Source organism: Scyliorhinus torazame, chromosome 2 (genome assembly GCF_047496885.1).
Source record: "Scyliorhinus torazame isolate Kashiwa2021f chromosome 2, sScyTor2.1, whole genome shotgun sequence".
Lineage (NCBI taxonomy): Eukaryota > Metazoa > Chordata > Chondrichthyes > Carcharhiniformes > Scyliorhinidae > Scyliorhinus > Scyliorhinus torazame.
The window spans coordinates 251,973,853-252,000,758 of NC_092708.1; the positions used below are offsets into that span (position 1 = coordinate 251,973,853).

Sequence of the window (26,906 nt, forward strand, 5' to 3'; positions counted from 1 at the left end):
GTAAAGTAAAACAGAGAACAACACATGGTACCAGGAGTGGTTTCTAAAGTAAAATAGTATGGTTTAAGAAGAAAGAAAGAAATCTCCGTTCGAAGGAAGAAAAAATTAATTTGCAAAAAAAAACCAGACTCCGATCGTGACAACCAGCAGCGTCGAAAAAGAAATACCCAGTCGAAGCTTCATGGAGGGTCTGATTTAGATTCCAAAGCCATTCAGGACATTAGGTAAAGTAGCTGTGAACTGGAAAATATTCAAACAAAAGTTTGAACTGTACCTCTCAGCCTTAAACTTTGAAGCAGCCAGTAATAAGCAAAAGATTGCGCTCTTACTAATAATGGTTGAACCGCTGGCTATAGAATTGTATAACTCATTTGAGAACGAAGTTGAGAAAAAGATATATGACAAAGTCATAGAAAAGTTTGATAGCCATTGTGAGCTTCAAAGAAATGAAAAGCAGTGTGAACGATTGCATAGGCAACAATACATAATACTAGAAGATCCTTGTGAAACGTGCTATGTGAGTGAACAAACTGAAAATAGATACTCCGAAATATTTAGCAGGAAATGTGGCGGAAAGTGCACAATGTGGCTGACGCCATTGAAGCCGTGGCGCAGCTAACAAAATCAGTGCGCTACAGAAGGCGGCTGTTAGACAGTCCACCCACATTGATGCTACCACCAAGAAAGCATGCGCCTATACTTCCTCAGGAAACTAAGGAGATTTGGCATGTCCATGCTGACTCTTACCAACTTTTACAGGTGCACCACAGAAAGCATCCTATCCGGCTGCATCACAGCCTGGTATGGCAACTGCTCGGCCCAAGACCGCAAGAAACTGGAGAAACTCGTGAACACAGCCTAGTCACCACACAAACCTGCCTCCCATCCATTGACTCTATCTAAACCTCCCACTGCCTTGGGAAAGTGGGTAGCATTATCAAAGACCCCTCCCACCCGGCTTACTCACTCTTCCAACTTCTTCCATCATGCAAGAGATACAAAAGTCTGAGAACACGCACGAACAGATTCAAAAACAGCTTCTTCCCCACTGTCACCAGACTCCTAAACGATCTTCTTATGGACTGACCTCATTAACACTACACTCCTATATGTTTTACCCGATGCTGGTGTCTATGTATTTACATTGTGTACCTTGTGTTGCCCTATTATGTATTTTCTTTTCAGTTTATTTTATATTCATGCACTAAATGATCTGTTTGAGCTGCTCAGAGAAAAATACTTTTTACTGCATCTCGGTACACGTGACAATAAACAAATCCAAGATACAAGTCCAACAGCGTGGAAGAAGCTGTTTTTGAATTTGTTCGTGCATGTTCTCAGACTTTCGTATCTCCTGCCCGATGGAAGAAGTTGGAAGAGAGGATAACCCAGGTGGAAGGGGTCTTTGATTATGCTGCCCGCTTTCCCAAGGCAGCGTGAGGTGTAGATAGTCAATGGATGGGAGGCAGGTTCGTGTGATGGACTGGGCTGTGTTCACGACTCTCTATAGTTTCTTGCGGTCTTGGGCGAGCTGTTGCCATTCAAACTGTGATGCAGCCAGATAGGATGCTTTTAATGGTGCATTTGTAAAAATTGGTAAGAGTCAATGTGCACATGTTGAATTTCCTTAGTTTCCGGAGGACGTATAGGCGCTGTTGTGCTTTCTTGGTCGTAGTGTCGACATGGGTGGACCAGGACAGATTGTTGTTGATGTGCACACTGAGGAATTTGAAGCTATTAACCATCTCCACCTCGGTATCATTAATGCAGACAGGGGTGTGTATGATATTTTGTTTCCTGAAGTCAATGACCAGCTCTTTAGTTTTGCGGACGTTGATGGAGAACTGGTTTAGCCACTCTTTGTTTTAGCACAGGTATTGGCATCAGCTCAGTCACAAACAGGCTCCAACTAATGGTTTCAATCTCCCTCCAGCGATGAGCTGATACCAGACGTGTTACTTCTTTGCCAAATTAAACCAACAAAACTGGCCAGACTGCTAACTCCAGAAGTATAAAGCTGGGAACAGATTTTACATTCATAGAGGATGTTGGTTAAATCAGAACTTCCGCTCGTTGGAGATAGTATGGACGGCACGATTGCTTCACAGCGCCAGGGTCCCAGGTTCGATTCCGGCTTGGGTCACTGTCTGTGCAGAGTCTGCACCTTCTTCCAGTGTCTGTATGGGTTTCCTCCGGGTGCTCCGGTTTCCTCCCACAAGTGAAATGAAATGAAATGAAATGAAAATCGCTTATTGTCACAAATAGGCTTCAAATGAAGTTACTGTGAAAAACCCCTAGTTGCCATATTCCAGCGCCTGTTCGGGGAGGCTGGTACGGGAATTGAACCGTGCTGCTGGCCTGCCTTGGTCTGCTTTAAAAGTCAGCTCTTTAGCCCTGTGCTAAACCAGCCTCAAACAAGTCCCGAAAGACGTGCTTTTTGTAATTTGGACATTCTGAATTCTCCCTCAGGCGCTGGAATGTGGCGACTAGGGGATTTTCACAGTAGCTTCATTGCAGTATTAACGTACGCCTACTCGTGACAATAAAGATTATTATTATTAGTCATTGATATATCCAACAATGAATTCAGGGGGAACTTCTTTATACGGATCGGTTAGGATGTGGAAATCACGACCACATGAAGTAATTGAGGGAATAGCATAGATGTGAATTACAGCAGAGAACCACACCAATCATTGTATCGGGTCTATGCTGGTGTTTATGTCCCACACAAGACTCTTCCCACTCCCCTTCATCAGTCCCTTCACCGGACCCAATCGGCATATTCTTGTACTCCTTTCTCCCTCCTGTGTTTACCTAAATGCAATTACGCCGGCCAACTCAATGACCCCATGTGGTAGAAGGAAGCTGGATAAGGGAGAAAGGAACAGAAGGTTATGCTGATGGGGTTAGATGAAGGAAGGTGGAAGGAGGTTTGTGTGGAGCATAACCACCAGCATGGATCCGTCGGGCCGATTGGCCAGGTTTTGTGCTGTGCATGTATTGGAAAAGATTCTCCGTCCTTTGCCCAAGAGGAGCCAGCCATGGGTTAAAACTCTGGTTCCAAGTGAGGTCTTGCAAGAAGAGAGGCCTTGAGAGACGACTCTGACTTTCTCCATCCTAGCAGCCATTTTGTTTAATTCATTCTTGGCTGCTGGCATCACCGGCAAGGCCAGTATTTATTGTCCAACCCTCACTGCCCTCGAGAAGGTGGTGGCGTGTCGCCTTTGTGAACCACTGATGTGTGGATGCTCCAACATTCTGTGAGTATTTCAAATTGTTTTTTTTTTTTTAAATAAGTATCGGTGGACTAGCCTCATGTAATATCTGTACTGTCACTCCCATCTTCACCCAGAACAACACAACCCTCTCGGTCCCAGCTGCATATCAGCATCGCTCAGCTGCAATGTGTTACTATGTCAAGAGCCACAGTTTCCTGTCAACGCCCAAACCTACAGCTTCAGACAAGCCTTGCAGATATCTGTTGTTAAGCTCTCAAAAGCCTAAACATTGCACGGATTCCATCACCACAACTCCCTCCCCCACCCCATTTTGTTATTGAAAGTTTGCAGTAAGCTTCCATTCTCTGTCAACAACAACTCACATATTCACTTTAATAAAGTAAAACATCCCGAGGCAGGAGTGTTCCAAACACTTGACTCAAAACCACTAAAATTATTCAGAGAGCTGATCAAAACTCTGGTCAAAGAGGTAGTTTTGTGCTGTGTCTTAGAGGGGGAAAGGGAGGCAGAGAAATAGAGAGGTTAAAAAAATATATATTTCACAGGATGGGAGCTGTGCTGGCTAGGCCAACATTTTTTGCCCATCTCTAATTGCCCTTGAGGAGGTAGTGATGAACCACCTTCTTGAACCTCTGCAGTCCATGTCGAAGAACTCCAGAGTTTGGGCCATGGTTGTTAAAGATGGGGCTGGTGGGGCACAGGGAGCCATGGTCATGCAAGAGGCCAGAATTGGAGGAACGCAGAAATCGTAGGAGGGTTGTAGGGCTGGAGCAAGTTGCAGCAATAAGATGGGTAATGCCATGAAGTCATTCAAATTCAAGGACACACATTTTAAAATTAAAGTATTGTTGGACAGGGGCAATGGGTGAATGGGACTTGGTACAAGTCAAGAAATGGGCAGTGGAGTCTTGGATCTGCTCAGGTTTAGGGAGGGTGGAAGTTGAGAGGTCATGCAGGAATGCATTGCACAAAGTCAAGTTTGGTGGGAACAAAATACATGGATGAGGGTATTAGTGAAGTGGCTGAGGCAGAGGCCATGTTACAAGGTGGAAGTATTATGATTGGTGAGGGCTTGTATTCCAAGTGGATTGTTTTTTTTAAATGCCAAGAACAGGGGGCCTTGTTCTCCAGTGTAACAAAGAATGATTGGTATGCAAGCATCAATATAATCACACCATTGTCTGTAAATTAGTTATAAGTCCGTAACCATTGTTGCTTGCTGTCTGGTCTCTGAGCTGTAGTCTTCATTGGCATCCAGGCAAAGTATCAACCGTCTATTATTTGACCGCAATAATTTATTTTGAACCAGTTCATGACGGTGCTAGTTTTGATCTAATCGATTGATGATTTATTGTCACATGTACCGAAGTACAGTGAAAAGTGCTTTTCTGCGACCAAGGGAACGTACACAGTAGACAAAAAGAATAATCAACAAAGTACATCAACAAATAAGTAATTTGTTACAGTCGGGATCAAGGGCCAAACAAAGCAAATACACGAGCAAGAGCAGCATAGGGCGATGTGGATAGTGTTCTTACAGGGACAAATCAGTCCGAGGGAGAGTCGTTGAGGAGTCCAGTAGCTGTGGGAAAGAAGCTGTTCCTATGTCTGGATGTGCGGGTCTTCAGACTTCTGTACCTTTTGCCTGATGGGAGGGTCTGGAAGAGGACAAAGCCTGACCAGCTCTGGGAAAGAGAGACTGATGAGCTCTGTTAAAGTGCCAGCACTGATACAGTAGACTGCCTGGCTTCCTTCTGTGCTCCATGACTCCCCCAAAACATGTATGCAAGGTAAGAAATCAACAGGAAAGGCTACTGAGCCCAGAGCCTTTTGCACCATAACCTGCAATATCTTCATTCAGATATTCACCCTTTTGAACCAATTAAAATTTGGCTTCTAACACCGTACGCAATTCCTTCATTCTGGAACCTTCCTTCCTCATTCATAATTTTCTTATTTAAACCTGTGTTCTCTGTTCCCTCAATTTTGCCAGAACTGACCCCGTCAGTCTTCTCTTAGTAAGTTTCAGTGAGGTTGTACGCCAATCCCTCACAGTCCCCGCAAACATTAAAAACAGGGTTCAACAACCTTAATCTTTCGCCTCATAAGACAAAGTAATATTTGACAAAGGCGGGGCTTATTCAGGGGTCAGAGTTCAACTCAAAGCAAAGCTCGCTAAAGAAACAACAAATAGACAGTGCAACTGAATGGCAATTGTTTTTAATCGATCGATACACTACGTGGGTGTTAAACTTACAGAACTGGAGGTCACTCTGCACGGCCAATGGGAGAATGCTTATTCTAATTACTTATCAACTTGGTCAGTGGAAAACCATCACCACACTGAAGAGTGTCCAATCCAATTCGCAGAAATATCTGCCCCTCCCTTTAGGGTTTCTGTTTGTTCAAGAAGGAGTTCGCAATGCACCTACGTCTGTTGAGTGTCAGCTGTCGCCCCGCTAGTAGCACTCTTGCTTCAGAGTCATAATAGTCAATGGACAGATAGTGGGTTCCTGTCCCACTCCAGAAACATGAGCCCATAATCCCAGCCGACACTCAGTGCAGGATGGAGGGAGTGCTGCACTGAGGGCGGTGCTGTCATTTGGGTGAGCCGTTACACCAAGGCAACATCGGCCAGTGGATGTGAAAGAATCTACATGGCTCTACTTTCAAGGTCAATGGAGCCTTGGCCAAAATTCACCCATCGCCTACAACACCTCTCGTAGCTGTTTGTGGGTGCTTGCTGTGCGCAGATTGACAGCTGCATTTTCCTGCATGACAACAGTGACTGCATTTCAAAAGTAGTTGAAAAATGTGCATAGCAGGAGCGGCAAGGTGGTGCCGTGGTTAGCACTGCTGCCTCATGGTGCTGAGGACTCGGGTTCGATCCCGGCCCCGGGTCACTTGTTGGTGTGGTGTTTGCACATTTTCCTCGTGTCTGCGTGGGTCTCACCCCCACAATCCAAAGATGTGCAGGGTAGGTGTATTGGCCACATTAAATTGCCCCTTAATTGGAAAGAAATATGGATAGCAATCTGTGTGATTTAATTAATGCAAGTCTTTGTGTTTCTTAACCCAATGCCAGTGGCGCTGAATGGTCCACGGAGTATCTGCTCAGCTTGAACAAACTCTTTACCCCAAACGGATGTTTTACCCGGCAACATTCTGAAAGAGTTAACTGACACAGCTCCAACTAAAAGCCACCAACTGGGTGAGGAAAGATAATTTTATTAGGATTGAGAAGTCTCCAAACGTGGCCTGGCACCTCTAGGAATTTAAAACTAACCTTCAGGACACTATGCGGGCAATGTAGAATTGCCGTCAAATAAATGTATTCATTAGTAGAAATGTTTTGTTGATTGGGGGGGGGGGGGGGGGGGGGGGGGGGCGGAGGTGGAACTAAAAGGTTGTTTGACCCTCATCTGCCAACTGGGTAATGAGGAGGCTTTTTTTGATTTGCAGTTGGCCTGGGAAGGCAATGTGATGGGAGGATAGATGTGTCAGGTGAACGCCAGTTGAAGCGGGAGGTTCAGCAATGGATTCAACCAGAGTTTGCAACCTAACACTTCATAGTGACAGGCTGGGTTGGCAGCAAATCTGCTCAGCTTAGAAAGCGTTAAAGGTTCCTGATGCCAAGTTGCTGCTCTCTATAAATAGGCAGCATTATTACAAGGGAGAATGCGGAACATTTGCACAGGGAGTCAGGTGGTCTGACGGGTTGCTCCTGTGATGACAGACCGCAGTACAAGATGCCTGCAATGATAAACAGGTTCATTGTGCAACCTGTCTCCTAGCAACGGCAGCCGGGCCTGTCCTCTGAAGTAAAAATCTGGTATTTAGGACAGATCAGACCTCGGTATCAACACGGCAAGTGCAGCTTGGAGTAGGGGCAAGGTGATGCTGGTCTCCTTCCCCATTCCCCGACCTGTTTGACAGCATCACTGCAAGGCCTTTCACAAGAGGCTAGGAATGAGGAACAACCCGCTGCCTCCCCCCCCCCCCCCCCCCCCCCCACCACCATGAAAAAATTTCCCACTGAGAGAATGCCCCATTGTTGAGAGTTTATGTAAATAAGTGCCGGGCTCACCGAAACCCCTCGGTGTCATGAGCAGGTGCAAACAAGCCACGACAAGGGCCTGCATACGTCAGCCTTCAGGTAGAGGCAGGTCTCCTGTAGATCAGCCCCATCTCCCAGCCATACAATCTGTCACAGCTATCCGATTGAGAGACCAGACTCTTCCGTGCATTCTCAACAATGCCAATTTCTTGCCAGCTGCGGCCAACATGTTCACATAAACTGTCCCGTCTGTTATTCAATGACTGAGAGAATCAAATCACACGGATGCGAATTATCATCTTAAGTTATGTGAGGCCTGCAATTTCTTCCATCGGAACAGGACATGGATAGATCAGGGCTGAGGGGAGAGAAGAAGAGGGATATTGAGGATCTGGGCGTAGAACTGAAAAGGAGGGGAGAATCCTCGGATAAAAGTGAAACAATCCTGGCACATGCCCCAAAGCCTGCTCCTAATTATTTGTTCTCATGTGGTTCTCTCTGAAGCCGAGGAGAAGTTGGGACTTGATCAGTCAGCCTTTGCTGCTTTTCTAGGGTAACACATCTCAGCATCTCAGCCTCTGCTGTTTTTGGAGGCTCTAGCCCTGCACAAATGTTCACCTTTAAATTCTCCAGTTCACCTTTAAATAAACTAGGATTCCCAATTAATCAAGGCCCTCCTCGCGTCAATTGCTTCCTTTCTTTCCTCTCACGTTCGCTCGCATTTGGGCCGAATTTCTTGGCCAGCACCCCAATCCAGTCCTCCTCACTAGTGGTCCAAATTGACCATCAGGCCAGCTGACAAATCAGCACAATTATTTCCTCCAATGCACCGCGAGAGGTCGCAGGAGAGGAAAGCTTTGTCAAAGAGTCATCTGGACTCGAAACTACACATGCTGCCAGGCCTCCTGAGATTTTCCAGCATTTTCTTGTTGGTTTCAGATTCCAGCATCCGCAGTGCTTTGCTTTTATCTAAAACCTAGGACTTGGCTCCTTCCTTTGCAACTGGATCCTCGACGTTTTGACCCGTAGACCACAATCAGTAAGGATAAACAGCAACACCTCCTCCATGATAGTCCTCAATACCGGGGCCCCGCAAGGCTGTGTACTTAGCCCCCTAGTATACTCCCAACTGCATGGCAAAATTTGGCTCCAACTCCATGTACAAGTTTTCTGATGACATAACCGTAGTGGGTCAGATCTAAAACAATGATGAGTCAGAGTACAGGACGGAGATAGAGAACCTAGTGGCATGGTGTAACGACAACAATCTCTGCTCAACGTCAGCAAAACTAAAGAGCTGGTCATTGACTTCAGGGAACAAAATATCATACACCCCTGTCTGCATCAATGGTGCTGAGGTGGAGATGGTTGACAGCTTCAAATTCCTAGGTGTGCACACCACCACCATCTTTCCTGGTCCACCCACGTCGATGATACGGCCAAGAAAGCACAACAGCGCCTATACCTCCTCAGGAAACTAAGGAAATTCAGCGTGTCCACATTGACTCGTATCAATTTTTATAGATGCACCATAGAAAGCATCCTATCTGGCTGCACCACAGCCTGGTATGGCAACTGCTCGGCCCAAGACTGTAAGTAACTACAGAGAGTTGTGAACACCACCCAGTCCATCACGCAAACCTACTTCCAATCCATTGACTGTCTACACTTCCCACTGCCTTGGGAAAGCGGGCAGCATAAACAATGACCCCTTCCACCCGGGTTATTCTCTCTTCCAACCTCTTCCATCAGGCAGGAGATACAAAAGTCTGAGAACATGCAGTAACAGTTCAAAAACAGCTTCTGCCCTGCTGTTACCAGACTCCTGACTGACCCTCTTATGGACTGAACTGATCACTCTACGAACTTCTCTACTGAACAGTACTGCAGTCCGAATGCTTCACCCGCTGTCTATGTATTTTCATTGTGCATCTATCGTATGTCCTATGTTTTTTCATGTATGGAATGATCTATCTGGACTGTACGCAGAACAATACTTTTCACTGTACCTCAGTACACGTGACAATAACCCCAAATCTTATATTCATGATCCCTAAGTTTTTAAACTTCCCCACAAATTGAAACCTCATGCACTAAATATTTGTCATGGCCCATTTTCAAGGTTGTGGTTCACCACAGGCTTGCACCCATTGCGTTAAAGCAGGAAACGTGCAAACTTCCTCCTCATTTACCCGGTTGGAGCCGTGGTCAGAGTGAGGCCTGGGCTGATGGCTGCCTCAGCACTCCGCAGATGGTTGAGCAACTTGCGTTGATAACATATGCTGGAGGTGCCTGCTCTTCTTAATGGCAGACTGTCCAGCTTAAAGGGGAACTGCATTTAGTGGAAGGAAGTTACTGACACTGACTGCATGTAGGGGCTGACCACAACGGGCCAGGGAGCAGTGGTTTACTGCGAGAGTGCTGGAGGCTTTAGTCATGGAGGTGGACAGGAAGAAAGTGGTCATTTTTCCACAATGGTGATGGTGGGAATAAACAGAAGGCCCTCAAAGAACAGTGTCTGAAGGAAAAAAGGAGCAAGTGGCCAGGGAACCTAATGCAAGGAATCTGAACCCGGGCACCTGGCAGCAGAGTTGAAAGAAATCTAACGACCTGCAGATGATCAAGGACAGCAAATAAATCATCAAATGGACCTCACACCTACTGTTTCACCAAATCTATCCTGCAGCTCAAAGGACCACATCACTATCTCTCACTGAGCAATACTCATTGGTTCGCAGGATGCGGGCCCAACACTTAGATAATCCACCTTAGCCTCACACACATTCCAGTAATGCCAGCCTCACATTTAGCTCCAACATTACTCCAGCTGGTCAGGTATGGCAGGCATCTCATCCCAGCACAGTGCAACACATTCATTGACATTTCCCTCTTATCTTGCAGGGCACGTTCACCCAGAACTGCTAGGATGTGAGCACAATGGTTGAGAATCATCGATGGGGCAGCATACGGGATAACGCCAACGAACATGCAACTGAGAAGCTGCATGCCCGATAGCATTCTGTCGCGGTCAGTGAAAACAGAGGAGTCCAGCTCTAACTTGGCGGAAGGTATCATGCGGAGCTTGGCCTCTCAGCTTGCCCCTTCCCTCCAGCCGAGTGGCAGACCCAGGAGCACTGCAACTGCAGCTCCTGTGCCTTTTGTAGCTCTTGTGTGGACCCCACCAAATATGTTGGCCTCCCAGCTGTCAGAATTAAGGTTTCAAGGTATAAAACCAATCTAATGAAAAAACTCTTAAGGTCAGAACTTTATTATTTCTAGCACTAGGGGACTCAGTTGTGCTTAACCTACGTGGTTGAAAATAACTAGTATTGATGAATCAGGTAGAATTTATTAAACTAGATTTTATATTTACTTAACAAGAAGCAGTGAAGACAATATAGCACCTCTCAAAATCCCCAGGTGCTCATGGTGCAGCCAATGTTACTCTCTCTTTGAACTATGTCCAGAACAATCATACCCCAGAAGCCATGGTATCACTGTGCCAACAAAGATTCTGATTCTCCAAGTTTATCCCTCAGTCTCTATTTTTGGAGATGAGTCCAAATTCACTCCTCCTATTGGCTACAAAATGCAAGTCATCTTGTGCCACCCCTTGCAACCTCTGCTTTGTGGGTCATAAGCTGAGACACAGCTCCATTTTGTACTTCCTCATACATAGAGCATACAGTGCAGAAGGAGGCCATTCGGACCATTGAATCTGCACCGACCCACTTAAGCCCTCACGTCCACCCTATGGGCAGCATGGTGGCGCAGTGGGTTAGCACTGCTGCCTCACGGCACCAAGGTTCCAGGTTCGATCCCAGCTCTGGGTCACTGTCCGTGTGGAGATTGCACATTCTTCCCGTGTTTGCGTGGGTTTCGCCCCCACAACCCAAAGATGTGCAGGGTAGGTGGATTGGCCATGCTAAATTGCCCCTTAATTGTAAAAAATGAATTGGGTACTCTAAATGTTTTAGGGCAGCACAGTAGCATTGTGGATAGCACAATTGCTTCACAGCTCCAGGGTCCCAGGTTCGATTCCGGCTTGGGTCACTGTCTGTGCGGAGTCTGCACATCCTCCCAGTGTGTGCGTGGGTTTTCTCCGGGTGCTCCGGTTTCCTCCCACAGTCCAAAGATGTGCAGGTTAGGTGGATTGGCCATGATAAATTGCCCTTAGTGTCCAAAATTGCCCTTAGTGTTGGGTGGGGTTACTGGGTTATGGGGATAGGGTGGAGGTGTTGACCTTGGGTAGGGTGCTCTTTCCAAGAGCCAGTGCAGACTCGATGGGCCGAATGGCCTCCTTCTGCACTGTAAATTCTATGATTCTATCCCCGTAACCCAATAACCCCTCCTAACCTTTTTGGACATTAAGGGCAATTTAGCATGGCCAATCCACCTAGCACGTCTTTGGACTGTGGGGGGAATTCGGAGCACCCAGAGGAAACCCATGCAGAGATACCCCAGAGATGTGCATGCCATTACAAACAAATGGCCTATATCCTTCCAGATAAAGAGAAGCCAGGAAAAAAGTCACATTCTCTTGTCAACACATTTTAACTCCAGCCTCACCGATATCAGAAACTAAGGGTTCCCCTCAGGTACAGATCAATTAAAGCAGTACATGGTTTGTTTAAAGATAAAATGTCACCTACAGTTCACAATGTTTTTAGTCATTCATTCAAACTGATTTAAAAAAAAAAACACATAATTGTATTGTGGCCATTAAGACTCACACAGCAACTTCAGCTCCAGACTCAAAGGAACTTAATCAGAAAATAATTTTGTTTCATCACTAACAATAGCTTTCTTGTAAATCATTCCAAATAACAGAAATACAAACCAAACCCTTCAAAAGTGGTATAAATTCCAAATACGTTACAGATTCAAAAAGTGGGTAGAATTATCAAAAATCATACACAGCGAGAATGCACCTCACTCGTTGCCAAATCACAACACCTCGAAAAACACCACCCTGTGCTTCCAGAGATAGCAATAGCAGAAGTTAGCCTAAATAGTTTTACCTACACCTGGGCGCCTGGCCCTTTAAATGACACTAATTTTGAGAGCCTCATGCAGCTGGAGGCATGTCCTTTGGTGAATGACAAGGGAATGGCTCCAGTGGACCAGATTGTCAAACGTGCATACAGATCAGCCAATAAGGCAGTTAGACATCACAATCAGGTCATGCAGTACCCTTCGCAATATCTGGCGTACCCCAAGCTGCACCAGAAGCAGTCAGAGGCACTGCGCACCCCACCCAGAGGGTGCCATGAAACAATATTACGTTCAAATCTTCATGAAACAAGCCACATTATTCTATTCTTTCGGAATCTCTAAAGATTTACCAACTTTCCAGCTCTTCTCCCAAGTTCTATCGAAGCCCTTCATAACATGACATCATGTGCGGTGCAGTTTGAAATGCCCCTGGGACTGAGATGTTTAATCATTCAGGTCATTCACAAGCTCATCCAAAGCTCCGCAGCCGGTATCCTATCTATAACGAGTCCTGTTGCCCCATTACCCCTCTGCTTACTGACCCACATCATCTCTTGGTTTAGCAATGCCTGGATTAAAAAAATTCTCACCCTGGTTTTCAAATCCATCCGTGGCCGCACTCCTCCCTCCTCCGGCCCCACAGCCATTTGAGATCTCAACACTCCTTCAATTTTTTCCCCCTTGTGCAAGCCCAGTTTTAACTATTACTATTGCAAGCGAGCGTTTAGCTGCCCTGTCTTGGAATTCTGTCCCTAAACCTTTCTGTCTCTCTCTTTGATCTCCTTTAAAACCCTCATCAAATCTATTCTTTGACCAGATGTTTGGTTACCTGTCCTCAATTGTCTCCTTGTGTGGCTCCATGTCAGATTTGGTCCGACTACATGACCAGGAAAAAAAAACTGGGGCTTTTTGCAAGCCTAGAATGCTTACAGCACAGAAGGAGGCCATTTGGCCTATCATGTATGTGCTGGTACCCCACAAGAATGACTCAACTACCCCATTCCCTCTTCTTTTACCCTTAACCCTGAAAAAAAAGGTTTTCTTCATTTAACTAATTCCCATTTGAAAGCCACAACTGGACCTGCCTCTGCCACACACTCAGGCTGGGCATTCCGTATTCCAACCACTCGCTGGGTACAAAACGTTTTTCCGCATATTGGCAAAAGACATTCACCTCAAATCCGTGTCCCCTGTTTCTCAACCTTTCCACCAATGACCTTTGAACCACTTTCTCGACCTATTCTGTACCTTCAACTATTTGTGCACTTATACACCCAGGTTCTCCACCGGTATGCTTGAGGCCTTCCATGACCGATGGGCACCGCAGAGGTTGCAGTGCATTAACTCTACTCAAAATGTAATTTTAATGTAATTTGTTATAGTTTCTGGTATTTTTAAAAATTATCATGCCCCTTTAAGAGGACGTTAATTAGTTATTCCGTTTGTTAGTTAATTTGTTTAATTGGTGTACTCAGAAGAGTATACACCGAGGTCCCTCTGCTCCTACACCCGCTTTGGAATTGTAGCCTCTTTTATATTGCCTCTCCTCGTTCCTCCTCCCAAAATGAATCACTTCTCAACATCCTCTTCATCGGTCACACGTACGTCCATTCCACCAGCCTGTCCATGCCCTCTTGAAGTCTATCACTATACTCCTCACAGCTCACAAGTTTCAAAATTTACCAAAAATATAAAATTGTGCCCTACACACCCAGGTTTAGGTCATTAATATAGATCAAGAAAAACAGTAATCCCAATACCGACTCCTGGGAACCCCCCACTGAATTCCGGCCTTGCCTCTGAAAAACAACCGTCCACCGCTACTTAGTTTCCACTCAGTCAATCTCACACCCCTTTTACTCCTTGGGCTTCAAAACTGCTGACAAGCCTGTCATGTGGTACTTTATTAAATGTCTTCTGGAAACCCATGTACACCACATCAACTAAATTACCCCCGTCAACCCTCTCTGCTACATCATTGAAAAACACAACGTTCAATATCCAATATAAACACACATTCCTGTTTTGATCCATATGTCACACCTGGATGGATCTCCCGGCCCCGGACACCAAAATACAACGGGATGCGAAAACCTACCAGTTGATGCTAATCCTTTGAAGATGCAAGTGAGCAGCACCAGCAGAAGCAACGTTACTCGGTGTGGCCTGTGGCTCTTCTGCCCAACCATCCCATTGCACATTTTCCAGCCCAAGTGACTAAGGCGGTTCTCCAAAAGTTTCAAACTGTGCCAGGAAGGGAGGGAAAAGAAAACAGAAATGGTTAGTGTGCCAGTAAGTCCAAGACAAAGAAGGAAGTGCGAATTTGCATTTATTTATAAACTCCTCTTCATGATCATAGAATGTCCCAAAGTGAATTCAATACTTATGAAGTGTAGTCACTCGTAAAAAGCCGAGAAGCATGGCAGTCAATTTGCATACAGACAATTCAAGATACAGCAAATTAATAATGACTAGATAATCTGCTTTAATCTTTTATCTCATTTTGTAATAAATATTAGCATGAACTCCCTGGCTTTTCTTGAAAATGGTGCCCGGCATTCTTTACCTCCACCCAAGAGCCTTGGTTTAATGTCTCATCTGAAAAGATGGTACCTCCAACGGTGCTGCACTCTCTCGGGATTGCAGTGCCGCCATCAGCCGACAAGAAGTGTCCAAGTCTCTGGAATGGGACTTAAACCCACAACATCCCTGACTCACTGATAAGAACACTACCACTGGGCCACGGTGCAATCAACTTGTAGATGGGTCTGGTTTCGAGAGTCCCTCTGTACAGGAGCCCTGGACCAACATCTCAGGCCGAGACTGGGTACGTGAACATAATTATTCCGCTGCATCCCCTCCAAAGCAGCAAGTTGCACTTACGTTGCAGCTCCAACGTAAAGAGACAGCCCAAGTTCTGGAATTACCTTCTTAAACCTCCTTCAGGGAGGGAATTGCAGGGTTCAGGGCTGAGGCCATGGAAGGAATTTCAGCCAATGATGGGGCAAAGGGAGGAGAGGATAGAGAAAATGAAAATGTTAGAGACGAGAGCCAGAATTGGAGCCCAACATTGACCGGTGTTGCTCCGTTACAGTGAGTCTAAGAGCTTTGATCTGTGACAATAAGGATGTCCTTTGACTCGCTGAAAAATCCCATTATTAACAGCTGCTTTTTCATTTCACACTCCGTCCTGCATAATTGGAGGGAGGTCATAGCATGATGTGAAGATGAGGCAGAGGATTTTAAATCGCTGCATTAGGTTGCAGCGATGAAACGGGTGCAGTTGATGGCCGAACAAGACTTTGGCCTGGACTTTTAGGAGGGTAGGCTTTCCCTTCCCACAATCCAAAAGGTCAGTGGAGAAGGCTGTTGACACCGGCTGCCCCGCAGTCACTTAACGCTCCAAAGAGCTATAATCGACTGGAAATGGGACTTCCACCCCTTACTTGAGAGAAAGTCCCAACTCTGAGAGCTGCCTAGTCCCTGCAGCACCAGAAGCTGCAGTGGACAGGACTGGGACTGCAAGCAATCCCCTGAGTCTAAGATCCTGGAATCCAGGATCAGGTTACGTGCGCGGACTGGAAGAAATGAAATGAAAATCGCTTATTGTCACAAGTAGGCTTCAAATGAAGTTACTGTGAAAAGCCCCTAGTCACCACATTCCAGCGCCTGTTCGGGGAGGCTGGCACGGGAATTGAACCGTGCTGCTGGCCTGCCTTGGTCTGGCGTTATTGCAGTGGTTATGGGGGAGGGACCACCCACAGGGACCAGATCTTGTTCGAGGGTGGGGCTGAGGGAAGGCAGGTATTGCCCAAAGTTTAAAAGAGGATGTTGCTGGAGGCCCTTGCCCCCCTCATTTTCTGCCCGAGGCCTAAGCAGGGTCACTATCTGGACTGCACCCCTGTCCCTGGAGCCCTCCCACAAATGGGAAAATGGAGGCTTGGTGAGTCATTAATTTGCCACTCAAGGGCCTCGATTGAAGCATGAACCATTTTAGGCTATGCCTCGCCTATCCCACTGTAACCTTGCGGAGAGGGCGGGGTGGGTAGGAGCCCGGTGGGAAGGCTACCGGAGGAATCTTATAGGGTGATGTTGCAGAGAGGGAAAGGAGACTGACTCCTGGGTATCTATATTCAAAATATATGCTCGATTAGCTTCTAGCCTGAGGCACACTTCCTAATCGCTCCTGCACCTTGTTGGTAGCACCAAAACAAATTAACTGTTGCCCAGTTTGCCTCTGAGATATCAAGCGCACTGCAGCAGGATGAGAACACAACTGTTGAAATGGGTTATATGGCTTATATCCTTATTGTCACAGATCAAAGTTCTGAACTGAAATAACACTCGGGATCAATGTTGGTCAACCCTTCTGGAATCCTAGAAATCAAAGTATCAATTGAGAAACTTTATCTCTAAAGTTAATCCTGAAGGAATTTTCCAGAGCCTCCCCCCACTTCCCTTGTTCTCTGGTGCCTCAAGTAGGATTGTCCTTCTCACATACACAAAAGTCCATGAGTTCAAGGCCCTCCCCAACACATAATCTCGGCACTTCAGCTGTGTTACTGAGAGAGTGACGTTGTTTGGATGAGTTATGTTGAACCGAAACCCCCGTCTGCCCTCTCAGGTTAGGCATAAAAGGTCCTGTGGCACTGTTCAAACAGTAGGCAGAGTTTTCCAAGGTAGCCTGGTCAATATTCATTCCTCAAACATCACTGGAACATAGGAACAGTAGGCCACTCAGCCCCTCGACCTGTCCTGCCATTCAATTTGTGGCCTAACTCCATATATCTGCATTTGGTCCATATCCCTTATTATCTTTGCTTAACAGAAATCTATCTCAGATTTATAATTAACAACAGATTATCTGACCAGTGTGTCATTACCATTTGTAGTCGGGCCTGGTTGCACACCAACTGGCTGCCACATTTCATACCTTAGAACAGTGAGGACACTTCAAAACGTACTTTAACTATAAAACTCTTTGGGACATCATAAGGTTGTGACAGGCAGTATTTAAAAAACCCTTTCTTACTTTAACACAGCCACTAGATCAAACAGAGATGTGAACAAACAGGCAGGGCAGCTTAAAAAAAGATGGTTTCCAGGAAACAGCCTCATCTGCAGTGGAACCCGCAGCTTCCCGACAAAAATTCAAGAAGGATTTCACAGAGACAGAAATAAAAGTTGCAACATGCAAGGACTGGGAACAGAGAGAGAGACACACACAGTGATTAAGACACAATTAAATATGACGTGGGCATAAGTGCAGCCTACACAAAGTATGAGTAACTGCTTGGAAGTGAAACACAGTCTGTTCTGCTTTCTTGTTTTCAGAGGCTTCCCACGGCCCAGTCGACTCGCGTTCAGCTGGAGAGATTCGAAATTACAGAACAAATAATCCAAGCAATACAACTCACTGTCACTCAAATATCTGCAAATGGAATTTAGGAAAACTCCAATACAAGAGTCCAAACGCGACCGATACATGCACAGGTTGAGTAGGGTTCCTCCGTGAGACTCCCACAGTACAAAATTGAAATAAAAACAACCAGAAGGCATAAATACTGTTCCCACCACAATAACCCCCCCCCCCCCCCCCAACCCTTGGTTGTAATCCAGTCCAGATTGTTACTTTGAAAGCTTTCTCTTTATCATAGTTGGTGTGGTTGCACATGAAATGTGTCTGACCTCATTATTAGTGGTGCGACTCCCTTGGACAAAAACGGTCCCAATTCAGCAAAAATCGATGCCAAATTGTCAGCACCAGAAAGCATCGAGGGACAGGATGGAGTTCAGCGCGACTGAACCCACACTGTACCTGACCTGGGAATGTTTGATGGGACAGTGCTTTACTTTGCAAAGCGCCATAGCCCCAAATGGCCACAGGCTGCTTTCCCTTTGAGGTGGAGATGTTGGACTGGGGTGAGCACAGTACAAAGTCTTACAACACCAGGTTAAAGTCCAACAGGTTTGTTTCGATGTCACTAGCTTTCGGAGCGCTGCTCCTTCCTCAGGTGAATGAAGAGGTCTGTTCCAGAAACACATATATAGACAAATTCAAAGATGCCAAACAATGCTAGGAATGCGAGCATTAGCAGGTGATTAAATCTTTACAGATCCAGAGATGGGGTAACCCCAGGTTAAAGAGGTGTGAATTGTCTCAAGCCAGGACAGTTGGTAGGATTTCGCAGGCCAGATGGTGGGGGATGAATGTAATGTGACATGAATCCCAGGTCCCGGTTCAGGCCGCACTCATGTGTGCGGAACTTGGCTATAAGTTTCTGCTCGGCGATTCTGCGTTGTCGCGGGTCCTGAAGGCCGCCTTGGAGAACGCTTACCCGGAGATCAGAGGCTGAATGCCCTTGACTGCTGAAGTGTTCCCCGACTGGAAGGGAACATTCCTGCCTGGTGATTGTTGCGCGATGTCCGTTCATTCGTTGTCGCAGCGTCTGCATGGTCTCGCCAATGTACCACGCTTCGGGACATCCTTTCCTGCAGCGTATGAGGTAGACAATGTTGGCCGAGTCGCACGAGTATGTACCGCGTACCTGGTGGGTGGTGTTCTCACGTGTAATAGTGGTATCCATGTCGATGATCTGGCACGTCTTGCAGAGATTACCATGACAGGGTTGTGTGGTGTCGTGGTCACTGTTCTGAAGACTGGGTAGTTCGCTGCAAACAATGGTTCGTTTGAGGTTGCGCAGTTGTTTGAAGGCAAGTAGTGGGGGTGTGGGGATGACCTTGGCAAGATGTTCATCGTCATCAATGACGTGTTGAAGGCTGTGAAGAAGATGACGTAGTTTCTCCGCTCCGGGGAAGTACTGGACGACGAAGGGTATTCTGTCGGTTGTGTCCCATGTTTGTCTTCTGAGGAGGTCGGTCCGGTTTTTCGCTGTGGCGCGTTGGAACTGTCGATCGATGAGTCGAGTGCCATATCCCATTCGTACGAGGGCATCTTTCAACATCTGTAGATGTCTGTTACGCTCCTCCTCGTCTGAGCAGATCCTGTGTATACGGAGCGCTTGTCCATAGGGGATGGCTTCTTTAATGTGTTTAGGGAGGAAGCTGGAGAAGTGGAGCATCATGAGGTTATCCGTGGGTTTGCGGTAAAGCGAAGTGCTGAGGTGACCGTCCTTGATGGAGACGAGTGTGTCCAAGAATGCAACTGATTTTGGAGAGTAGTCCATGGTGAGTCTGATGGTTGGATGGAACTTATTAATGTCATTGTGTAGTTGTTTCAGTGATTCTTCGCCGTGGGTCCAAAGGAAAAAAATGTCATCGATGTATCTGGTGTATAACATCGGTTGAAGGTCCCCTTTGAGGGGAATGTGCCGTGGGCCGGTTAGCTCAGTTGGCTGGTCAGCTGGTTTGTGATGCAGAGTAACGCCAACAGTGTGGGTTCAATTTCCGTACCAGCTGAGGTTATTCATAAAAGGCACGCCTTCTCAACCTTGCTCCAGGTGTGGTGGCCCTCACGCTACATCTGCACCAGTCAGCTCTCCCCCTCAAAGGGGAAAGCAGTCTATGGGTATCTGGGACTATGGCAACTTTACTTTACTGTGTATTTAACCTGTGAGGCATGAAAGGATGCTTTACTCCATTGTGAACCCACACTATACTTGCCTTGGGTGTGTTGGATGCAAAATGGGAACATTCGCCAAATACAATTAGTGCCAAAAAGAGAGCAACATTAAAATAAGCGATGTGACTGCACCTTCACCACACCCCCAATGGTGCCAGCTGAAAAACTTTACTGGGATATGCAACAACGAACTTCACTGGAACGATCACAGGCTTTCACAGCATGCTGGGCAAAGGAAGCGAGAGTCATCCGCCCACTTTGCCAGCTCAGTGGGTGAATACCCTGTGGTGGAGAACCGAGAACTGCACAATACTTGTTCGGAAGATCTGAAGGTTTGACCAGCTGCTGAATTCAATGACGTCAGCCATGTCGGGGATGGGGCACTATTATTGACACTGTCAGAGGTCTCTGGTGGATTGGGCATGCACATGGCTTCAGTGTCCCTGGCTGAGGGTGGAGGGAGGGGCGGCGGAAAGAGGAGGAGGACGTCAACTAGGGTTTTGATTTCTGATACCAATCACTGACTCCTTCTGGAAATCACTCATGCATGAACATGAAATGAAACAAAGAATTAATGGATGAAAAGAGGCCATTCCACTAATACACTCCATCAGATACTTGTGCCCCACACAAGCTGCTGTCCAATCCTTCTATATCTCCTTGGTATATCAGGAAGCTTAGTAACTCACCTCCTGACTCCCCAAAGCCTGTCCACCATCTACAGGCACAAGTCGGGGTGTAATGGAATACTTTCCACTTGCCTGGATGGGTGCAGCTCCAACAACACTCAAGAAGCTCGACAACATCCAGGACAAAGCAGCTTGATTAGCACCCCATCCACCCCCTTCAACATCCATACTCTCCAGCACCGACGAACAGTGGCAGCAGTGTGTACCATCTACAAGATGCACTGTAGCAACTCGCCAAGGCTCCTTCAACAGCACCTTTCAAACCCACACCACAACCATCTAGAAGGACAAGAGCAGCAGATACCTGGGAACACCATCACCTGGAGGTTGCCCTCCCAGTCACTCACCACCCTGACTTGGAAATTTATCGCTGTCCCTGCACTGTCACTGGGTCAAAATCCTGGAACTCCCTCCCTAACAGCTCTGTGGGTGTACCACATGGGATGCAGCAGTTAAAGAAGGCAGCTCACCACCACCTTCTCAGGGGCAATTAGGGATGGGCAGTAAATGCTGGCCTAGCCAGCGATGCCTACACCACCTGAAAGAAGTTAAAACAGCACTTTTTCTTTCAAACACCTTATATTTAATCTTAGATAGCCATGGCCCCTTATTCGAGACATCTCAGCTATTGGAAACCATCTATCTACTTCATCCCATCCTTTGGAATTTGAAACTCTCTCCTGCTCACAATCTCCACTGTGCAGAGAAGACTAATTGTATTCCTCCAAAAGGTATTCTTCCTCATACCATAGAGCATTTCCTCCAATCCAAGATATCATATTGTCTGTTCAGTGCGATATCCTCTAGAGAGGCTCATTGCTGACGAGATGGCAGCTTTGCCAATCAGCTCTGCTCCATCAGTCAGTGCAGCCTAAATTCCCAGTCTGTCTTTGCCAGCGTTTAGGTTCATTCGCTTGGCATTCCGGTGAACAGTTTACACCCAACTTATGCCCCGAGGTATCCACAGATCTACTGAGAGGCTCCAGCCTTGGCTCAGTAAGTAGTACTCTAACCTCAAGTCAGAATACGATGGGTTGCAGTCCACATCTCCAGGGAATTGAGCCTATAATCCAGGCCTGCATCCTCTCGTGCAGCACTGAGGGAGTGCTGCAGTGCTGTCCTTCTAGTGAGATATTTAACTGAGCTCTCTGCTGTCCTCTCAAGTAGATGCATAAGACCCCATGACACTATGTCCAACACCAGGGGAGTACTCCCCAGGGGTCCTCCCGCCCTTGACTAACAGCCCGAAAACATATGGATCTGCTGTCTGTGGGAGTTTCCGGTGTGCAAATTGGCTGCTGTTTCCTACATTACAACATAGCCCATACTCCAGCAGCACTTCACTGTTTGCAAAGCCAATGTCTTGAAGTTGTGAAAACTGTTACACGCTGTAAAAGCAACCTTCTCCCTCCTCCTCGACCCTACCCGGAGAACTGTTGACAAGTGCCCCTTGTGAAAGCTGGCTGACCGAATATGCTTTGAAAATTTGACCTGGCTTTTATTTTAAACCAACTCTGCATCTTAGAAATCAGCCCAGCTCCTAACCTGAAAATGGCTGTGATGATATCAGTGGGCGGTTCCTCATGTGTTCATGTGGCACTATTTTAACAGAACCATTGGTCCATTGTGCTTAAATGGGTCAACACCCTCCACATTATGACAGGCAGGCAGCCTCGTACAGCCCGAGAGAGTGGGTGCACTTCACATCGCTTGGGGGGTATTTAGATTTCACTGTCGACTTTCCACCGGCGGTGACAGCCACGTTTAAAACTTTGGCACAAAAAGCAGCCCAAGTTATCCAGGCCGTTGAAGGCAATGTTACAAATGAAGTTAAACGGCCGTGGCGGTGGCGCACATCAAGACAAGTCACACCCACTGCACCCAGCTGCCAGTTCCCAGATTTGCTGCCGAGCTATTCCCTTCCCAGTTGAGGGACCCCGGGGCCGATCAGCAGAGTTTAGTAAACCAAACGGATCTGTCATTTTGTCCAATGAGTGTGCGTTGATCTGGACAAAGAATGGAAAAGCGACCCAGATACTATAATATCCTTGGGAATCAGGGTTAACCATGGATTGTTTTCCAACACAAGGGTTGTTCCGGTTGTTTCGAAAGGCCAATAGGAATTTAAAAAAAGAGTTTATCAAACTCCTGTGTAACTGGATCCTCTTCTAGGTTCGCCTATGGTTCTGAGGAAATCATTTCAACATTCACGCATAAAAGACACAAAAGGGTTGCATCTGATCTGGCAGCAAATATTTCCTTTGAAAAATATGAACACTCAATCGCCATTTAAAAATGATTGTGAAGTAGAAATATTATGATATAGGTCGGCCAAAGTTTTAATTTATTTTATCTTAAACAACACAACTGCAGCAACATCAGTGACAAGCTCCCCAGGTCAACCTGCTTGGACACAGTCGGTTGATCCTAATTCACGCTACCCAGTTCCTCTAGCTGTCGCAGCGACCTGGAAAAGTCAACAGATAGAGCCGAGCCAGGCCGAGCTGAGATTGACCCATCCGAAACTGACCAGGTCCCCCCAGAGTCTGGCCGAGCTGCTATTGATCGCCTACAACTGACCAGGTCCCCGCAAAGCCAGGCCTAGCTGCTATTGAGCATCTGAAACTGACCAGGTCCCTCGCAAAAAACAGGACAATCTGCTATTGACCATCTGAAAATGATCAGTCCCCGCCCCCCGAGCTGCTATTGACCGCCTGCAACTGACCAGGTCCCTCGCAAAAAACAGGCCGAGTTGATATTGACCATCTGAAACTGACCAGGTCCCCGCAGAGACAGGCCGAACTGCTCTTGACCGCCTGAAACTGACCAGGTCCCAGCAAAGTCAGGCCGAGCTGAAAGTGACAAAGAAAAGCTAGGGTTGAAACTTACCCCCGAGTAAAGCGATCACCCGATTACAGCTCAGAGCGACATTCACATTGTATCCATTGCCAGACACGCACAGGAGTCTCTATCCCAGGGAATGGGATCGTGTATCCGATTGCAAAATGTATCACGATTCCAAAATGTATCCGGCCGCCAGTGTATCGAGCTGGGGCCGTATATCCGATCGCTAATGTATCCAATCGCACCTCCACTGCTCACTTCCTCCTCCAAACATCTCTCAGCAACTGCACTCGTCACAACTTCCACCAATAAGGACGCCGGGTCAAATCGGTCATGTTTTGGGTTTGCAATCCTTAAAGGGGCAAGACCCTCCTTTTCGTTTAGTTATGATGAATACATTTTCTGCCTGCGACACTCAGGCAGTTTGCAACAGCGAGGTTATCACAATGGGTTCCAGTCATCTATCTAGTAAAGAGCAACGCATATTTCAGTTCAAACGGCAGCTTGAGGTGGTTATACCACTCCTAATAAACAGACCTACCCATTCTGTCTTCCTGGATTTGAGTTCCGCACCAGAGCACATAACCCAGACTGGCACTCCCAGCGCCATACTGAGGGAGTGCTGCACTGCCTCTGATGCCACCTTTCAGTTGAAACGTCAGATTGCACGGTCCTATTCAAAGGACAATAGAGGGTTTCTCCCATGTGATATGGTCAATATTTATCCCTCAATCAGCATCACATCCAGGTAACCCGGCCATTATCTCATGTCCATGAGATCTTGCTCTACGCAAATTGGTTCCTACCTTACAACACCCTTTGAATCTTTATGAGACTGTTCGTCCTCATTTTCATAGCTGTGTTTGGACTATATCATTCTGTTTTTTTATTCTATCGTGGGAGGTAGCTGGGTCAGCATTTATTGTTCTAATTACCCCAAGGTCCTTCCCTAAAGGACATTAGTGAACCAGATGGTTTTTTTAGGACAATCAAGAATGGTTTCCATGGTGATCGTTTTAATTCCAGATTTTTATTGGTTTCAAATTTCACCATTTGAAGCTGGTGCACCAATCAGAATTATTTTTACTTCAGTAAATTTATACTCTGCTGTTCCATTCATTTCTTAATTTCATTTGAAATGAAATGAAAATCGCTTATTGTCATAAGTAAGCTGATGTGTTATGTACTCTGGGATAACACAAGCTGCAACTGAATGCAGCTTTAACCAAAAGATACTCCAAACCTTGAAGTTAGTTCAATCTGATTTATTGAACCAGTAGCACAGTTAGCACAGTTCTCCATGAGTTCGACTCTCTGCTAACCTAAGTGTGGTTACTCTGTCTGACTGTACCAGACTAGCTCTTAGCCACGTGCTGGAGGTGTGATACTGTAAATACACCCTGACTCACTCTGTAGATGTTCATCAGTGGAAAGAGGCAGAGTGTGAGTGCCTCGTGCCTTTTATAGTGAGATACCACCCGAGTGTCCTGCCTGCTCATTGGACATGTCCTGTTCTCTGTGTTCATTAGCTGCCTGTCTGAGCCTGTCTGTATATCATTATCTGCATGTCTGCATATCATGACATCTCCCCTTTTTTAATGTTTTGTTGACATATGGGAACGTACTTACATGTGGTGGCATATATTAACATATTTACAAGAGGTGGCACATGTGAAAGTATTTACATGTGAAGACAGCTGTCTAATGTGAGAAAACAGAACACAGCAAACAAAACAAATGTTCATAAGTCCAGTCTCTGGGGCTTGAGTCTGATCCTTGTCGACCGCTGGAGAGGTGGTGGTGGGCACAACGGCGCCTTGACAGGCGGGATGGAAGCCTGACTGATGGCCTCCTAGTTCGAGGTATCAGGAGGTGGCAAAACAACGGACGGAAACGGAGAAGAATGTTGTTGCGGGCAGGCAACTTTGCGCAGTGCCCGACTGTTTCATCAACAACAGAACCATCAGCCATAGGTACAACATACGAGCGGGACGCAGCCTGTCGAACAATGACAGCTGGAGCAGACCAGCCACCATCCAGTATCTTTATCCTGACAGTGTCTGCCGGGGATAACACTGGCAAATCGGTGGCATGAGCATCATAGCCCTGCTTTTGCTGGTTTCGGAGCTGCTGCACCTTCTGCAGCACCGGGAGGTGATCCAGGTTGGGCAAGTGTATGGCTGGAAGTGTCGTCTGCAGGTCCCTGTTCATCAGGAGTTGAGCCGGCGACATGCCAGTGGACAGTGGGGTCGCCCTGTATGCAAGCAGCGCGAGGTAGATGTCAGAAGCAGAATCCACGGCCTTGCAGATTAGCTGTTTCACAATGTGCACCCCTTTTTCAACCTCCCCATTGGACTGCGGATAGTGTGGGCTGGAAGTGACATGTTTGAAATGGTACGACTTGGCAAACATAGACCACTCGTGGCTGCTGAAGCACGGGCCATTGTCACTCATGACAGTGAGTGGGATACCATGCCTGGAGAACGTCTCCTTACAGGCCTTGATGACGGTCCGAGATGTGAGGTCTGAGAGCTTCACGACTTCAGGGTAATTGGAGAAATAGTCAATAATTAACACGTAGTCACGACCATTCGCACAAAAGAGGTCGATGCCAACCTTGGACCACGGGGAGGTCTCGATTTCATGCTGCTGGAGTGTCTCCTTGCTCTGCGCTGGCTGGAAGCGTTGACAGGTCGCACAGTTGAGGACCATGTTCGAGATGTCCTGGCTAATACCGGGCCAGTAGACAGCCTGCCTGGCTCTGCGTCTGCACTTCTCGACACCCAGGTGTCCCTCATGGATTTGGCGGAGCACCAAGCTCTGGAGACTGAGTGGAATGACAATCCGGTCCAGCTTGAGGAGGATACCATCAATCACCGTCAGGTCGTCCTTTACATTGTAAAATTGAGGGCACTGCCCTTTCTGCCAGCCATTGGCGAGGTGGTGCATGACACGCTGCAAGAGGGGGCCTTTGGCTGTCTCTTCGCGGATACGAACCATCTTCTCATCAGACGCCGGGAGGGTGCTAACGCATAGCTGCACCTGTGATTCAATCTGGCGGATGAGTTCCAGCGGTTCAGTAGGCAATGTGATGGAGCGGGACAATGCATCAGCGATGATGAGCTGCTTGCCATGCGTATACACTAAGTCAAAGTCATACCTTCTGAGTTTGAGGAGGATGCGCTGCAACTGAGGCATCATGTTGTTCAGATCCTTCTCCATGGTGCCGGGATACATTCGCTGGTTGTCACGGAATGGACTGAGGTAAGCCACCTAGATTAAGCAGTCTCCTGTTTTCATGATGTGTTATGTACTCTGGGATAACACAGGCTGCAACTGGATGCAGCTTTCACCAAAAGATACTCCAGACCTTGAAGTTAGTTCGATCTGATTTATTGAACCAGTAGCGCAGTTAGCACAGTTCTCCATGAGTTCGACTCTCTGCTAACCTAAGTGTGGTTACTCTGTCTGACTGAACCAGAATAGCTCTTATCCAC

At 46.8% G+C, this 26,906-nt stretch overlaps 1 protein-coding gene across 1 annotated transcript in view; it reads right to left on the reverse strand.

Annotated features, from left to right (window-relative positions):
- The window catches only part of LOC140397332 (sushi domain-containing protein 6-like), a 61,040-nt gene extending 37,107 nt beyond the window's left edge, over positions 1 to 23,933 (reverse strand). The window contains exons 1-2 of the mRNA XM_072486147.1: positions 23,455 to 23,933; positions 14,393 to 14,538 (exon numbers count right to left, since the gene is read on the reverse strand). Of these exons, the coding sequence (XP_072342248.1) occupies positions 14,393 to 14,495 (103 nt within the window). The 5' untranslated portion in view covers positions 14,496 to 14,538; positions 23,455 to 23,933. The remainder of the gene's footprint in view (positions 1 to 14,392; positions 14,539 to 23,454) is intronic.
- Positions 23,934 to 26,906: the final 2,973 nt, after the last annotated feature.